Genomic DNA, 18,468 nt, shown 5'->3' with positions numbered 1-18,468 from the left:
CTAGGGATCTGTGTGTATAACACCAATAAAGCGTTGCCCTACTGATCGCTGTCTCTCTCTCTGGGGGGGGATGGGGGGTGTATGTGCATGTGTGTGTGTGAATAGTCTTTTGTTTTAATTGTGGAAAAACATGCATTTTGGGGTATTTTTAAAAATGGATTTGGGATGCTGCTTCAGCAGTCCAGCTGGCACAAGGGGTAGTGCCCCCAGGTACCAAGTGGCTGGGCCCCAGATGCTGCTGAGAGCGAGTAGCCCTGAGCTGCTTGCCAGGGCAGCTTTTTATAGTGCTGGGGACAGCACAGGTGCTGGCCCCAGGCTCTAGATCTCCCTGGCTGCAGATCTGTGAGGAGCCAGCCAGGGTTATTTTGCCTCAAGTGGCACAATTTGCTCCACAACAAAGTCCATGTCTGAGCACGTGTGCCAAGGCAAAAAGCCCCGGCTCAAATTTGCACCACTTCTATTTGAGCTGTTGCAAGCGCACATGCTTGCATGTGTGAACGCACCCATGAACTCTAGCTCCTCTAAAACCCAGAGAGGTTCCTGCTGTAAATTATGCAAGTCCCAAGGAGCTCTCTAAATTAACTGTAGTAGTTCCTTAGACTACCCTATGGGCTGAATCTCTGCAACTGTGTGCGCTTTGGCCTTTCCCTGGGCACCCCTCTTTCCAATCCTGATTCACTTCTGATGTACAGCTACATCAGGGCTTGTGCGTCTTCTGCAGTACTAACCCTTGCTGAACATGGGGTTTTAGAGCCTATTTATAACTAGCATAGTAGTTCCCTGTTTACATCTCATTACCATTTCTCTGCAACACCCATCACTCCTTTTGCACATATTTGTTTGAATTCAGTATATAGTTTGCGTTATGACTTTTCAAACTGTAATTAAAATATTGTATGTGCAGTACCAGACGATATGCACTCCTTTTGAAGGTTAAAAGGTAGTTCAGTGGAAGAAAATTCCACAGCACATTCCCCAAGACAAGTACAGAAAAAATGCAGGAACCATTTTCCTACCAGCTGTTTCACTAACTTAATATCTTCCATCATTGCTGTCTATTTCAAGAAATACATTTCACAGGATCAGGAAAAACACAAAGGAAGTAGCATACAGAAATGGAACTCTTAAGTATCTTGGAAAGGAAACAGCATGATAATAATGGGAGTTACTATTTCCTGTATTAGAAATATAAATATAGCACTGAAACACAGACCTAAATTAAAAATGGAAATTATGCGGAATGACAATGTTTTAAAAACTGAAAGCCAATTTTGATTAAATAAATCAATGTAACTAATTATTTTGACATTCAGGTAGCATTCCCTTCAACTCAGCTAGCAAATAATATTTTTTTTCTCCTTTTTTCACCCCATTATGAGCACTAATATTTTTCTGAAAGAAATCAGTGGGCTAGGGAATGGGTACTAAACTAATTTAAAAATTAAGTTAATAAGCAAAAGTTTAACAGGTTGGCCTACCAAACAGAAGTCTATAGTATGCAACTGCATAAAAGCAAAGCAGACATTTATTATCTCTGGTGGGCTCTGATGGAGAGATGAACATTCTCTCATCTTAAAGAGAGCATTCAGCACATGTAAAGATGTACAAATGCAGCTATATCTAAAGACCAGACAAGGATTGTTAGGCAATTTAGTTTCTATAGGCAACAGCAAATAAGGCAGTGACTTGGCTAATATTGTTGATTAGGACTATGGGCATTTATACACATAAATTGTTGTGCTCTGATGCATGGAGATCCAGCGCATCAGGAGACTCAGTTAATCCAGTCTGCTCCCCACGTGAGCTGATGTGCACTGTGCTGCATCGCATGCAGTTGTATAAGTGGCAAAACGCACGTCAGTGTGAAGAAAGTGGCAGCGGTACGCTTTTGAACTAAAACACCTTTGATGTGTTTTAGTTCAAAAGTGCACTGCTGCCACTTTCTCAGGTCTGACGTGCATTTAACTGCTTATACAACTGCACGTGCTATGGTGTAAGCATGTGTACAAATGCCTATGAGACTGATTATATTTAGCCACCTTTAACTTTCCAGCCTGAATGACCCGATACCCATTTGTAACTGGATCAACTGGGGACAGTCTTTGGGAAAAGTTTGCACTCAGGGTTGAACTTCACAAGAAGACTTAACCACTCTGTCACCTTGAACCTACATACCTAAAGAGCCCAATTTAATTGAAGTATGATTCATTGAAGCCCAAAAAACAACACATACTGAATCAAAGCTGATTTGGTTGTGAATAGGCAATCTGCATAATACCATATTCTTTGGATTCAAGTGACCTTCCTGAGAGCTGTATATTGTAGTCTCACAGTGGTATTTAAAACTTTGCTCATCTCCCCCATTTTTCCTCTAAGCAAGTATGTATTATATGCATCTGGCCTCCCTGTACTCACTGGGTGCATCTACACAAGATGCCTTAATGCACAGTGGACTGTTCTACTGTGCATTAGTGCATCATAACAAAAAATGTGCTAATGCATAATAAAATTAGTCTACTGCATATTACGCATCACAAAAAACATATTCACCTTTGCTACTGCGCATTAGCACAGCTACTGTGCCTTTAACTAGTCCCTCACATTAGAGGGCATTTATACATGTGCTCCAGGAGTGGAAGGGGGATGCTTTTATTAAAGTGGCTCTAAGAACTGCTTTAATTAAAGCATCCAGAGCATCTTGTGTATCAGTGTCCCTGTGCTTCAAAATCATGATCAAATGAGCTTTAAATAAAGTGTCCCCGCCGCATTCTGAAGCACAGAGCCGCGGCAGACTGCTGAAGCGCGGTAATTGCCACACTCCAGCAGACTCAATTAATCGAGTCTGCTCCAATGCACTGGAATTACAGCGCATGGGAGCAGCCTCCCTGCTCATGTGTAGGCACTCAGAGGTACTAAACTTAATGCACGGTAGCAAAGGCACATTAATGAATGTGTAGATGTGCCCACTATGGATTAGATGCTTAAAGGTACCTAGTTACCCAAGTCCTACATAAGTGCTGAACTCCCACTGTTTTCATAGATATGGCTCCCATTTAAGTACAACTCTTACTAGTTTAAAACTGGTTGATTTATGACTCATAAGGGAAAGAATCAACATCTGTAGGCTCAACCAAATGGAAGGAGTGAGTTAACTGGCAATTAATTAGCTTGTTGTAAAAAAAAAAATCTTCTGAGGATATGCCATTTGCCTAAGTCAATGATTCTCAGGGTGCCACAGCACCTTGGGGTGTCTTGAGATCCTTTCAAGGGTGCCGCAGAGTGCCTCACAATCTTAACACAATGTTAGGTATACAAACATGATTCATAAGCTAAACACAGAGATTTCAAATAGGAATTAATGGTGTTAAATGTATTCTGACCTGTTGTGGTCTTTCTCGGTGTTTTGTGACAGAAAGTCTGCTATATTATTTTTCCATTGTCAAAAAAGAGTAATAATTAAAAGTTAGTATTTCCCAAGGGTGCCTCAAGTCTAAGAAAGGGTGCCCAAAAAGGGAGTCTAAAAAGGTTGAGAACCACTGGTATAAGGCAAGACATGTTTATTTCAAACTGCCCCACAGAGACTTACTATACTGAAGAGAATCCTTACTGTTGGGAAAATCTCACTGCTTACTCTCCATGGCATTTGAGCATGCAGATATTGCCAGCACTTTGCCCCTGGCCATGACTGGGTTAGGTGGCAGGTGGTACAACAGTCTGAAACCTGCTTCCACTATAGCTGTCAGTACCAGGGCTGAACAATGGATGCAAATTTCCTGGTACAAAATAATTTCAAGTTTGAGATACTCAAAGAAGTAAATGATATGCTGGGACCATTACTCTCACTTTGTGAGTAAAACGTTACAATAGTGCCTATAGGAAGAGATGGGAAGAAAAGACAAAGGGAAGGCTGGTTGAGACTAATAATCCTTCCGTTGGGCGTTTTCAGTCAGTCAGAGGTATCAAAGATGTAAGTAGTTAGGTACCATTATCTCACTTTTCAGAGAACCTGATGCATAAAAGTTATAAAAGTTAGTGGCAGAGCCTGGAATTCTAGCCCCCTAACTCTTTAGTCCAGGGTCTTCCTTATTTCTAGGGCCTCAGGAACAATTCAGGAAATTGCTACACTACCACGTAACTTGAAACAGAAATTTAGGTCATAGTCAAGTAACTATGGCAAGAAACAAAACAGTTACAGGACACAGAATGAGCTTCATTCATGACAAAAAGCAGTGGCAGTGTAAACTTACATATTTGTTATCATGCAGAATTGCAGTGGGAGAGTAAAACCTTAAAAGCTCTACGAACTCAGCAGCCTGTCATTTCAAACAATACCAGACCTAAAAGATCTCTCCATATCAGGATACACAGGGTCTATAACACATTAATAGTCGTCTTTCATCAAGCATGAAACTAACAGTTAGGAAATACAGCTGCAATAGCATTATTACACTTACACTTGGAATAGACCCTGAAGCAAAGAAAACAAATGGGTTGCTTTTCATTAACAGAACTTGGCAAACATCACCAAAGACAATGTTTTCTTTCCAGAAATCATCCCAAGAGGCATTTAAGAGGCTCTTTGCTGAGGTAAGCCTAACACATGAATAAATCATTAATATATTAATTTTATATTTCAAAACAAATAATAATTTTCCAGTGCATAATAATATCGCTAAACGAGACAGTCTATATTTAACTAAAATCCATTGCTTCCTGAAAACTTTGTTTTCATAAACACAACTCAAAGAAAGACTCTGGTCCTACAAATATTTATGCTTAATGTAATTCCTGGGATTTGTGTGAGTAAAGGCAAGTATGCATTTCCAAAAGAGTGTTTTCAAGTGCATGTGTTCAAGTGATGGTAGTGTGACAAGCACCAGAATTAAAAGCGATAGCAATCTCAAATATTTAAAAAAATGTAGAGGTGCCTGACTACAACTCCCCAGTTAAATGTTTGGAAATTAGCTTAAAAAGTATAAATACTTCCCTTTCTAAATTTCCCACTTTTCAATACTTTTGAAATTTTTAATAGTTGCTACTCAACTTCATCTCTCAAAAAATAATAGAAAGTGTTTTAAATTGAGTTGTGACTATTTTTTGTAGCAACAGTTTGCTTTTAGAAAGAAAATACTTCTACTTATAAAAAGCTGACAAGAGATTAATTTTGAATAAAGCTGATACAATGGAAAGGATTTTAAATAACTGGGAGTTACTTTCACTTCACTTTTTAATTTAATCTATTCATGATCCAAAATTGTAAAATAAGTCCAACAATATAAATTGTTCAAAGTACTTGAGCATAAAACACTAATTGGAAAAAAAAAACCACATTTGGGAAGGTGAACATTGTAACAACAGCTAAAAGGAAGAAATTAATATTTGGAATAAAAGATTACGCTAGTTAACCTTTTCAAAAACAGGTTAACTAGCATACTCTTCCATTCTAAATATTAGTTATTCTATAAAACATTTCCATGGAACTTTATCAAAGTACTGTTGTAAAACCCTGTAGTGATCAGCATGGTTAAAGCATCATGGCAAAAATAAGGCCCCTTTTTTTTTCCAAATCTTGAAGACCAGAATTACAAATAGTGAGAATTCTTATTATAAAATAAGAGCTGTACTGTGGAATATTTGCATTCATTTTTACAACAGTGATTTGTTTTGAGAAAGACTTTGTCATACATTCATAACACACAGAAACACACAAACTAGATCACAGGTTTCTGAGTCACTGATTCCTAAATTTAGCTTATATTGAAGTGTATCATACAAGTAGAAAAATTCAGAAGCGTCTCCCATCCCCAACAGCAGAGATCCTTTATGCACTGTGTGGAACGTTCCATGTTCCACTTGTTAGATAAGCTAGTGTTATAGTTACTTTATTATGCTTTAATAGTGTCCAGGAATGGGCTGTTAATTTATCTTTGTTTCTTTGGAAAGATAATGAACAGGAGAGGTTGGACCATCAGATTTTTTATATATTTATTTTTAGCTGTAGTAATAGAAGGCCTTACAAACTCTGAAGAGATCAGGTAACATTAACACACTCTGTCTCAGGAACTGTAGAGTGCTTTCTAGTTTTTATAGCATATAGCACAATGTAGCTGAACTTCTTATTCTACACATGATACTCACAGATTTATTCACTGAAGTTTCAACCGGAAATTGATTTCAGGTTTGGTTGTCTCTCTCATCAGATACCACTTATGGCAGAAGCAACTCATTCTTGACTGCTTTTGGCAGCTCTCCTACTATTTCTCCAAATCATCACTAGACTGAAACATTTATTTTCTCCCCATCCTTATGAATTCATAGACCAAAAGAAATCAGCCAATTGTATGGCTACTATGATGCACTATGACTTCTGGGCAAGGGGCTATGCTATGATAATTGAAAAAAGGTGCCCAGCTTTTTGTTTCTTTAGAAAATTTCCACTTGCAATGCTGATAGTGATTTTTACATTGTGGAAGAAGAGACTATGAAAATAAGCAATGAGAACAGAGATCAGTCTGATATTCTAAGAGCAGCAGACTCAGAGGTTCCATAGGAATCCCCAAATTGTACTGCAAAAATCAAAAACAGTAAAAACAAACATTTGAAAGAGTTGGTGGGACACCCAAGCATTGAAAGTCAATCCTGGGTGCGTCTACATGAGACGCTTTACTGCACAGTAGCATAGCTTACTGTGCAATAAGCACGTGCCTCTAACGTGCACATGCTTACTGCACAGTAAACCTCACTAATAGCGAGTAAATTTGCTACCTGCAAATGCAAGTAGCAAATATAAGTGCAATTACTAACTGCACAGTAGTGCTCATGTAGACGCCTGGCTGGGAGCAAATCTGCTCCCGGATAGCCAGTCACCAAGGGGCGGAAGACTGTTCCCTGTCACCAGGAGCTGCCTGCTGCTAGGGCGAGCTCTGCCACCAGAGCTCGGGCAGGAACTATGTCTCTGCCCCAGCAGCAGGGAGCTCCAAACCCCTGGCTTCAAGACCGTGATTGGGGAGCAGGGTCTGAGAGATCCTCATCTCCCAGCCCCAGCTTCACCATAACTATTGGTGGGGACGGGGAGGTCCTCATCTCCCAGCCCAAGCTCCATGGTTGTGGGTCTCAGGCTGGGAAATCCTTAAGATCGTGAAACTAAGTAGAGAACAGACTCCCCAGACTGTTCCCCATACAGCTCCATGATTATGGAGCTGAGCAGGGGAACAGGCTCTCCAGCCTCCACCTTGCAATCGTGGAGCAGGGGCTGGGACCTGTTCCAGTCAGGGGCAGGTCCCAACCCTGTGTCCCAACTGGGTGATTGAGGCATGGGGCTTGGGAAGAGCTTCAGGGGTGAGGTAGGTCCCTGCTACCAGGGCAAGGGGGACAGTTCCCACCCCAGTAGCAGGTAGCCCCCTGGGGGCAGGGAGCAATGTCCCAACCCTATGCAGGAAACAGCTGTCTCCTGACCTGGTGCTCCCTGCCAGCTCTTGGGCTGGGGGGGGGGGAAGCTCCCCCTGGTGGTGGCAGGGGATCACTGCAGGGCTCCAGGAAGTGGGAGCACCAAATCTGCTCCCGCTTTCCTGTACATGCGGACAACTGCCTAGGAGTGTTTATTCATGAGTAAATTGCTCCTGGATCTAATGCACATATCAACATACCCCCTGCGTACTTGGAAGTCTAGAAAGGACTTTTTAATGTGAGAAGATATTTGTTTTAAAGGGAAAAGTCTTCAGATTTTTAAAAGCAGATGCTAAAGCAATATGGTAGCCAATCTGTGGTATTTTGGAGAACAATGTCAAATTCTGGGTTTTATCCCAGTTGCCAACTACTCTTTTTGGCCCTTCTTTACCATTCAATAGCACATTAATACATTCTTATATGATGTCCTGAAATGCAGGTAATAGGCCTATAATGGGATGAAATGCATGTAGGCGGCCTACAGTAGGGTGCTTTTCTGAATTGGGAGCTAAGTAATAGCACTACACACAATAAAGGTATCTTTAGCTCCTCTAAATTGCAAAGGCTGACCAAAGTGCATTTAACAAAAAGAAATGCCAACACATTGTGTAAGGCACATACTCAGTGACTGCTGCTGAACAATTTGTGGTAAACTCCTAAGATCTAAACATAAACCCCAAATTTGTTTATGGCTTTTTCCCTCAGTTTCTATTAAATTATTCTACAGTTTGACAAATGGACAACAAAATACATCTGTAGATTTCTTACCTTTAACATAGTGAATTCATATGGCTGATAACCTTTGAAACTTTCATGGATAGCTGCCATGGTGTGTGAGGTTTTTTCCCAGAAATGAAGAAGGGTTGTCTGTCATGGATAGTAATATTTCAGTACAAAGCATGCAATACAAACTTTCATTCTCCCCAGATATTGAAACATTCTTAAAGTCAACAGCCTACTGTTATACTGAACTATTTTGAAAAATATGTGCTCTGCTAACAGGAAACCAATCTTTTGCGATCAAAATATTTTTGTATACCTGATATGTTGTTAGTACATGAGACAGAAGGTTGCATCTGCTAGCTCCAAGAAGATCTACTTTCTGACAGACATCAGTCTTCAGTTTGTCAAAGTTCAGTTTTGTGTGGCGTACTTGTGCTTGCACCTTCAAATACAAAGGACATTCATTTATCAAAAGCATGAGAAGGGGAGGAAGATGTGAGCAGTTTGTCATTAATAATTTAAACTTCTCTGCCTTTCATCTTTCCAACCTAGCAGTACCTGATAAAAATCACTAAAAAACAATTTAATTAATGCGTCTTTTGAGAAAATTAGGTCAGCTTAACATAACTCATTAAAAACCTACAGAGGTTCATTTATGCCATGTTTCAAGTGAAATGAGAATTTGGTCAACTGATCCATGACAGAATATAGCCCTTGGTATTTTCTCCTTGTCCTTTTTATTTATGAAAGGTCACTATAATAACTGAAGAAGCAATGTTTTACACTCATAACATCAATATAACATAGGATCACAGGACATTAAGGTTGGTGGGAATCTCATTAGGTCATCTAGTCCAGCCCCCTGCCCAAAGTCTTGGCTAAAAACATCCCAGCCAAGTGTCTGTCTAATCTGGTCTTGAAAACTTCTAGGAATAGAGTTTTCACAGTTTCGCTGGGTAGCTTATTCAATCCTCAACTGTTCAATGCTCCATTCCACAGTTTTTCCAGGTAGGTGTCAAAGTTCAACAACTCCCGTAATGAGAAACTTCTCCCTTATCTCAAACATAAATTTACTCCTACAGCCACAGAGAAAACTATTTTGTTTTATTTTTTATCAAATCATCCCTCAGCCTTCTCTTCCCTAGACTAAACAGTCTTAGTTCTTTCAAGCCTTTCCCCATAAGTCCTGCTTCCCAGACCTCTAATCATTTTTGTCAATTTCTGCTGGACTCTTTCCAATCTATCCACATCTTTCTTGAAGTATGGAAACCAAAACTGAATGCAGTATTTCAGGTGGGGCCTCATCAGTGCTGAACAAAAAGGAAGAATCACTTCCCTTGATTTGCAAGAGATAGTCCAGCAGGCTGTTGGCTTACTTTTGCACCAAGAGCACACTGTTGGCTCATATTCATCTTATGGTCCACTGTAACCTTAAATATTTGTTATTATTTGTTCAATTTTGTACCAAGTTAGAGTAAATAAAATCTTGACTGATGATCTACTAATATGAAACTATAATTAATGTCTAATTAATATAAAGATAATTATCTGCTGTTATATCTATGAATAAAACTGTTAAACATTTGGCTATTGGTGCTCATCACTTGAACAAGTGGTGAGAAGGCAATGCAAGATAATCCTTGAGGACATGTCACTGGCAATGACATGTACTCAAGGAACCATGCTTCCATGATCCAAAGATGGAACAACACTCTTTAAAGAGTTCCACCATCAATGGATGATGGAAGTAGCACTTTCAAGAGCTGCTGAACTGAGGTTCTAAAGTCAAAGACAATACCGCTGAGGCCATTCCACAACACCCCATTTAGGACTACCTTGTGGATCCACCAACTTATCAAGAAGTCTTGAAAGCCATTTAACAGATGAAGAACAATAAGGTATACAAGCCCAATGGAATACCAACTGAAATGTATCAAAAGAGCTCTCAGCAACTACATGTTGTTGTTCTGTAACAACAAAGAATCATAGAATTATAGAAAATTAGAGTTGAAAGGGACCTCAGGAGATCATCTAGTCCAACCCCCTGCTCAAAGCAGGACCAATACCAGCTACAGCATCCCAGCTACAGCTTTGTCCACCCAGGTCCTAAAAACATCCAAGGATGGAGATTCTACAACCTCTCTGGGTAGCCTGTTCCAATGCTTTACTAACCCCCTGGTGAGAAAGATTTTCCTAGTATCTAAGCTAAACTTCCCCTGCTGCAACTTGAGACCATTGCTCCTTGTTCTGACATCTGCCACCACAGAAAAGAGCCTAGCTCCATCCTCTTTGTAACCACACTTCAGGTAACTGAAGACTGCTATTAAATCCCCACTCAATCTTCTCTTCTCTGGACTAAATAAGCCCATTTCTCTCAGCTTCTCCTAAGTCATGTTCCCCAGCCCTCTAAACATTTTTGTTGCCCTCTCCTGGATTCTCTCCAATTTGCCCACATACTTTCGGGGGGGGGGGGGGGGGGGGAGGTCAAAACTGGACACCGTACTCCAGATGTGGCTTCACCAGTGCCGAATAGAGGGGAAGAATCACTTCCCTCAATCTGCTGGCAACACTCCTACTAAAGCAGCCCAGCATGTTGTTAGCCTTCTTCGCAAGAAGGATGCCCTGTAAACTCATATTGAGCTTATTGTCCACTGTAATCCCCAGGTCCTTTTCTGCAGAGCTGCTACTTAGCCAGACAGTTACCAGCCTGTACCAGTGCATGGGATTGTTCTGTCCTAAGTGCAGGATTTGCACCTGCCCTTACTGAACTTCATGAGATTTCTTTTGGTCCAATCCTCCAATTTGTTGAGGTCTCTCTGAATCCTAGCCCTAGGTCCTCCAGTGTATGTACTACTCCACCCAGCTTGGTGTCACCTGCAGATCTGCTGAGGGTGTACTTCACCTTATCTTTCAGATCACTGATGAAGATACTGAACAAAACCGGCCCCAAAACCAACCCCTGAGGCACTCCACTTGATACTGGCTGCCAACTAGACATCAAGCCATTGACTACTACCCTTTGAACCCAAAGATCCAGCCAGCTTTTTACCCACCTTATCCAACCATGATCCAGTCCATTCATCCAACCTGTACTTCCTTAGCTTGCCTGTGAGAATGTTGTAGGAGACCATAGCAAAATCAAGGTATACCACATCCACTGGTCTCCATGCATCCACAGAACCAGTCATCTCGCCATAGAAGGCAATCAGGTTGGCCAGACATGACTTGCCCCTGGTGAATCCATGCTGACTGTTCCTGATCTCCTTCTTCCCCTCTAAGTGCTTAGAAATGGATTCCTTGAGGACCTGCTTCATGATCTTTCCAGGGACTGAGGTGAAACTGACTGGTCTGTGGTTCCCTGGATCTCCCTTCTTCTCTTTCTTAAAGACGGGTACTATACTTGCCCTTTTCCCAACCATCCAGAACCTCTCCCAATTGCCACAAGTTTTCAAAGATAATGGCCAGAGGCTCTGCAATCACATCAGCCAACTCCCTCAGCTGGCTGCATCATATCTGGACTTTTGGGTCCATCATATCTGGACCTGTGGATTTGTACACGTCCAGTTTTTCTAAATCGTCTCTAACCTGTTATTTCATGGCTGTTGGCTGCTCACCTCCTCTCGAGACTACGCTACCAGGTGCAGTAGTCTGGGAGCTGACCTGGCCTGTGACAACAGAGGTGAAAAAGGCATTGAATACTTTAGCCTTTTCAGCATCACCTGTCAATAGGTTGCCTCCCCCATTTAGTAAGGGACCCACACTTTCCCAGATTTCCCTCTTGTTGCTGACATACTTGCAACAAGAAACCTTTATTGTTATCCTTCACACCCCTTGATAGCTCAACTCCAGTTGTACTTTGGCCTTCCTGATTTTATCCCTGCATACCTGAGCAATACTTTTATACTCCTCCCTAGTAGTTTGTCCAAGTTTCCACCTCTTGTAAGCTTCCTATTTGTGTTTTAGCTCATTGAAGAGTTCCCTACTAAGCTAAGCTGGTCTTCTGCCATATTTGTTAGTCCTTCTGCACATCAGGATGGTTCATTTCTGCCCCTTTGTAAGGTTTCTTTAAACTATAACCAGCTCTCCTGAACTGCTTTCCCCCCCCCCGTCAGATTGTGCTCCCAGGGAATCCTGCCCATGAGTTCCCTGAGTGAGTCAAAGTCTACTTTTTGGAAATAGGTTTTTTACTCTGGTGCTCTCCTTCCTTCCTTTCCTCAGGATCCTAAACTCAATCATCTCATGGTCACTGCTGTCCAAGTTACCATCCACTGCTACATTCCCCACCAATTCTTCCCTGTTTGTTAGCAGCAGATCAAGAAGAGCACAACCCCTAGTTAGCCTCTCCAATATTTGTACCAGGAAGTTATCCCCAGCACTCTCCAAAAACTCCCTGGATTGCCTGTGCACTGCTGGGAAGGCAATATAGAAGATGTGAGGGTGAGTGAAGTTCCCTGTGAAAGCCAGAGCACGTGATCTGGAAACGTGTTTGAAGAAAGCCTCTCCACCTCATCCTCATGGTCTAGTGGTATACAGCATGCCATTTTACAGATTAGTACTATTATAAAACATTCACTTATTCATGTTTTCCTTTGTAAAGAAACCATCTACATATTATACTTCAATAAAAACAATAACACAGACCTCTTATCCTGGCTAGATAGGCAAGCAGCTTTTCTTAAACTGTTTTCTGCTCATATTAACCTTTACCCATCCATATTTAGGACACTACTTTGTCAATTAACAAACATCATTTTTTTATTATTAAAGGATGACTGCCATTTTGTGCTAAAGGTGTTTCATTTTTATAACAGGTTTCAGACTACCTTAATATTACCTTAATGGAAACATTTGTATGCAATTCTTTTGGTTCCCAACAAGGGGATAGCAAAAGATGAAACTCATTAATCTCTCTGCTGATTTCCCTGTAAACTGCCACTGCTACAAATAAAAAATGTACTTAATAAAAATATTCAAGTGGAAAACACACCCCAAACATTACAGGTTTTAATAATATATTTAATCATCCCATATGTATTGGAATGCCAATTTTAGATTTTACATATAGATTTTATAATAAAAGAAGAACTTTCATTTTGCATGTTATTTACCAAATGGCTTGTAGACTCATTTGCAGTGAAGACTGTTTACCTGGAAATGTCATTTTTTGTGTTTTAGCCATAGAGGCTTGTGTGCAAAAATGAAAGCAAACAACTTAACTGCAAAACAAATAACTCAACAGCAAGTACACAGATTTTACTCAAAATGTATACATACACAATCACTTAAAGCAGGGGTGTCAAAGATATGGCCTATGGGCTGGATTCAGCCAGTAGAGCTATATCTTCTGGCCCTCAGTGCTGCCCATAGATCACAAACCAGTGTGCTGCATTTAGAATATGCTGACCTTGGCTCTGCACGCTGTAAGTGGGGTACAGAGCCTGCCTGGTATGGGTTGTACATGGAGCCAGGTCTGCAGCCAATGTGTACATTACATTCAGTGCCTGCACTGGACTGGCCCTGCATGCTGGATCTGGGGCTGGTCTGGATCGTGCTCATAGAGAGACCCGATGTATTGGATCAAGTGGGCAGTCTGGTGTGGGTGTCAAATGCAGTGTGCACTCCAGAATGGCTTCATGCACCATGTACCATGCATGGCTGGAGCTGGTATCTGTTACACACAGCATACTGGACTGGTCTGGGGTGTGCACTACGTACAACAACCGCACTGGACTAGTCTTGAGGACAAGGTCCAGAGGTGATTCAGATCAGGCCTATGTGCTGGGTCCAGCCTTTAGGGCTGCAGCCAGTGCAGGCTATATGCATTATGCAGGGCTGGAGCCAAAAATGTGAGCGCCACAAGCAACATATGGGCCTGTCAAGGGCATGAGCTGCAACTACACCAGCATCAGGCTGGCCTCGTGTGCTGGATCTGGTGCATGGGGCCAGTCCGTGAGCCCAATCTGGCCTGCATACTGGCTGAGTTTTATGCCCCTGACTTAGAGCTATAGTTCCAAAACACTTTTAAGCACCAAGCCCAAAATGAAATCTAGGACTTTGTTATAATGCATGACAGAGCTAAGCACTTTGAAACAGGAACAGTGACAGCTAACATGCTGAATAGGAGGCCAGCCCAACCAAGCTCTAGCCAACAGGAGATTCCAAAGAAAATGATACATCTGAAATCCTCCTCCTCTTTTGGCTTCAGAGCCTCCCTAAAAAGCTGCATGGAGGATCTCCATCCACTTGGGATGCACATCCTGGAATTGTTGCTGAAGGCAGATGACTACTATTGTTCTGTCAAAAACTGACCAGGGCTTACTCTTTTACATTACGAAACCACTGCTGCTACTACAGGTGCTCTTTTTCCCATTTATGTAACATTGTTATGGTAAAGCACAGGAAGTGAGTGGTCAGGGTTTAATTTTATGCTCAGTCTGCATAAGTACAGACAGTCAAAAAACCCAAGGCTGAATTGATTCAATTTTCACAGGTTAGTGTAATCTGTGTCAATTGAACCAATAAGCAAGTGAAAAGACATCTTTCAATTCTAGAAATGCAGCCACATGTCTGCAGTGGCTCAGGCCAGAAGCCGGGAGGGGGGTGCTATAGCATGCCTCCCTGCTTTGGCTGGAGGAGACAGATTGGGCCAAAGCTATCTCACCCACCCTGGAACCGGGGGGGGGGGCAGGGAAGGAGGCTTGTGGGGGAGTGCAAAGCATTCTGGGATGTTGGGGAACTGTGAGTTAACTTGAGGCTGGAGGGGATCTGGGACAGAAGTTTAATAAACTAATTTAAACTAAATCAGTTCAGTTTGATACTACATCCATCCAGGTTTATCTTAAACAGATCTGAACCAATTTCAGATCACTTATACTGGTTTGTGTGTAACTTCTGTCCCTAGCCTCTAATAAGATTCATATAAATTTCTCTCTCCCAGGAGATTGCTCTTGTTACCATGCCAATGGCCATGGGTAACCTAACTTCCTAAAGGCCCCTCTGCATGTGCAGGTAAAGGTACAATGGGATCTACTGTGTGATCCCACAATTGTGCCTCCTGCCATGCCACATGTGCATGACAGGAGACATAATTGCGAGATTGTGCATTAGATTCCATTGTACCTTATTGCTGATGCAAGAAGCAAGCTCCCCAGCTGGAAAGCCCTTCAACTGAGGGGATCCTAGCTGCAGGGGTGCCCCATGCATCCCTGCAGCAGAAGGACAGAGCTGCTGCAATATCCCAACCCTGGGAGTACGTGAATCCCCCAGAGCTGTGACACCACAGTAGATGCAGTCCTCCAGCCTCAGGGATGTATGAAACCTGCAGTACTGGGAAATTGCAGCACCAAGTTTCATGCAACTCTGAGGCTGGGAGACCACAGCTGCTGCTGTCTGCCAGCCCTGGGGGTTTCATGTACCCCTGAGGCTAGGAAATCACAGCTGCACTATGCAGCTGCCTGGGACCCAGTTGGGGAAGGCACATTGCCTGTATCCAGAACTTGCAGCTATGGGATTCTGGGTCCCAGCAGCTGCAGGGTGCTGCTGAGACCCAGAGTCAGTAGCTGCTGGGGCTGAGAGTCACCTCAGTTGAGGCACTCCCAGCCCCAGGTGGGCTGGTGCATCCCTGGAGATGGGAGTCCTCTCAGCTGACGGGTCTCCCAGCAGCAGGGGAGACCCTGCTACATGTGCAAATTAAAGCTTGATAGCAACCAGCTATAAAGTTAGCACACATTTTTGAGGTGTAACTTTATAGCTGGATGGTGTTCTTTGGCTAGGTACAGATATTCAAAAAGCCTGAGCCTAGTCTAACCTGCAAAGCTTGAACCAATTTGGAGGTGGATAGCCATTCCTTTTTCATTCCAGAAATGCAGGCACATGCCTGCAGTGGCTCAGGCTAGAAGCCAGGGGGCACTAGAGCAGCCCTCCCTTCCCTTCTATAGAACTGAGTTGGGGGGAAGGGGGAGGCATGGCCAGACCCCAGCAGGATGCTCTGATTAGCCCAGCAGGGAATTGATAACAGTATTTATCCCCTAACCTAGCGTTTATCACTCCATTATGAAACCAACAGAGAGACATTACCAGCTAGCTGCTGATTCTGCCTTTGGTCCCTGCTGTGACAGAGCCAGGATGTGGTCTGCTAGCTAATACACAGATACCTCTCAGCAAAGCAGAAGGGAGGAGGGAATTCCTGCTTAGCGGGGAGTGGTGAGGGGGAGTGGGGGAACAGCCTGCAAGTCTCTGCTACAGCTGCAGCCAGGGACCAGAGGGGAGGGGCCAGCCCTGCTGTGGAGCAGAGAGACGCGCCCAGTCCAGAGAGCATGCCAGGATGCTGGGGGAGTCTGATTTAATTTAAACCAGCAAGGGGTCTGGGACAGACATTACATAAACCAGTTTGAGCCAAATCAGTTAAGTCTGATACTACATTTAACCAGGTTTATCTCAAACTGGTTTCAGCCATTTTCAAGCTGGTTCATGTGCACTGAACATCTGTTCTGTTACATCTTTAAGCCAGTTTCTGATCACTTAAACCGGTTAATGTGTAATGTCTGTCCCTAGCTTTTATGGCATGGTAGATACTTTGCACGTGCAGCTGGTGTCAAGATAACTGTACAATTACCAGTTCATTGTGTAATACCTGTAACATAGAGGGGACCTAACTGTTTTAGATGCAAACCAAAATCTTGACACAGCTAAGTGTGACAGGATCCAAAAATTTTAGATGTGTGTGTTCTAGAGTCAATGATCTGCGTGCAGAGTTCTAGGTTAAGCAATAATTAGCCATTAAAAAGGAGATTAGAATCTGATCCCTACTCCATATGCTGTGGCATTGCCTCTGCATTATTTTTGTGGGAAAAAAATCCAAAACGACTTGCCTTGCATGACCTCGAATACTGAATTCCAAGTAAGCAAAACATATTCCATTGTGGGGCTCCTAACACTCTGTCAGACAAAAGACAGGCTACAGGAAGAACTCCTACTGACAGCATTCATAACTATTAAATTTCAGAAGCATAAGTCTGCACAAAGGCTTTATATAATCGAGTGGATTGGATTAACATTATGTCTCCAATATATTAAAAAAATTCTTTCCAACTGGTGAAAGGTTAGATAATTTCCACAGAGAACATAGCTTTTCCCTGTTTAGTGCTATGTGCTTACACCTCTGTATATTCTTTAACGTGTGATCCTGTCTCAAGATATATAGAATCCTTAGGAATGTATAACAAACTATATTTCAAACTAAATCCTAATTTAATGTACAAATTAGGATTATTTTCCCTTTTGCAGGCTAAATGTATAAACAGAGAAAGATGATTATCACTTGACCCACTGTGTAATGCAAGACCATATGCTTTGTGTGTCAAGACTGATTATTAACAGTACTTAATGTACTACTATGTTACCAAATGGCACACACTTTTCCTGCCAAGCAAGAAAAACATTGTATCATTGAGAATTTTCAAAGTATTTCATTTAGCAGGAAGTTTGTTCAATAAAAGGACTTTTTATTCTTCAAAAGCAGTACAGGGTCTCTCTCAAGAGAATGCACCAGGAGACTTTGCTTGTTTTTCGATGCCTATAAATACATTTACAATCCAAATGATTACTAAGTGTCTTTGAAGATAACTTGTGGTTTTAAGAATTAATAGTACGACCTTCGGACTTCTGAATCACAATCTACTTAATACTACATAATTTATTAGGCTGGAAACCTTAGGCTCTCTCCTCAAATAGATGGCTGATGTAATACATATTAATCTTCTCCCTCTTCTGCAACTACTTTATATGACATGACTGATGACAGAACCTCATGTTACCCCCATATCCTGTAATCTCTTATGCATATATTTAACTTTACTGACTTGCTTACAAGTTCAGCACGCCAGTGCTTTGAGGTTTGGAACCTTATAAGACAAAGATTTCTGATAAGGACAAAAACATGCCACTGATTCTAAAAGCGAATTACACTAAACCAAATTAAACCTGTACCTTTTACAAAAAAAAACGGCACCTGGTGGCCATAAATTATTTGGTTTCATTGTACAGATCAGGGGTGTCGGGATATCATGGGGTATGGCCATGGGCCTCTGCATCCCGATGACATCCACTTGCCTTGCTTGTACAAGGTGGGCATAGTTCAGTCAAATTGGGTCAATGTTCCTTCCTACTATCTCTCCTGCCACGACTTTGATGATTTAATTGAATTACGGAGGGTGACGGTTCCCTGACCCGGAGATAACTGCCACTTGCTGAAATGTAAGGTGTGGCCAACAGCAAAAAAAAAAGTCCTGACGGCGTTTT

At 42.0% G+C, this 18,468-nt stretch overlaps 1 protein-coding gene across 8 annotated transcripts in view; it reads right to left on the bottom strand.

Annotated features, from left to right (window-relative positions):
- ICA1 (islet cell autoantigen 1) overlaps positions 1-18,468 on the bottom strand; it is a 128,730-nt gene that overhangs the window by 36,588 nt on the left and 73,674 nt on the right. For all 8 annotated transcript variants that reach the window (XM_059728971.1, XM_059728973.1, XM_059728972.1 and 5 more), the window contains exons 7-8: positions 8,486-8,611; positions 8,215-8,313 (exon numbers count right to left, since the gene is read on the bottom strand). In XM_059728971.1, the coding sequence (XP_059584954.1) occupies positions 8,215-8,313; positions 8,486-8,611 (225 nt within the window). The remainder of the gene's footprint in view (positions 1-8,214; positions 8,314-8,485; positions 8,612-18,468) is intronic.

This window comes from Alligator mississippiensis, chromosome 5 (genome assembly GCF_030867095.1).
Source record: "Alligator mississippiensis isolate rAllMis1 chromosome 5, rAllMis1, whole genome shotgun sequence".
Lineage (NCBI taxonomy): Eukaryota > Metazoa > Chordata > Crocodylia > Alligatoridae > Alligator > Alligator mississippiensis.
The sequence above is the reverse complement of the archived record's forward strand: the minus strand, read 5'-3'. Positions and strand labels throughout refer to the sequence as shown.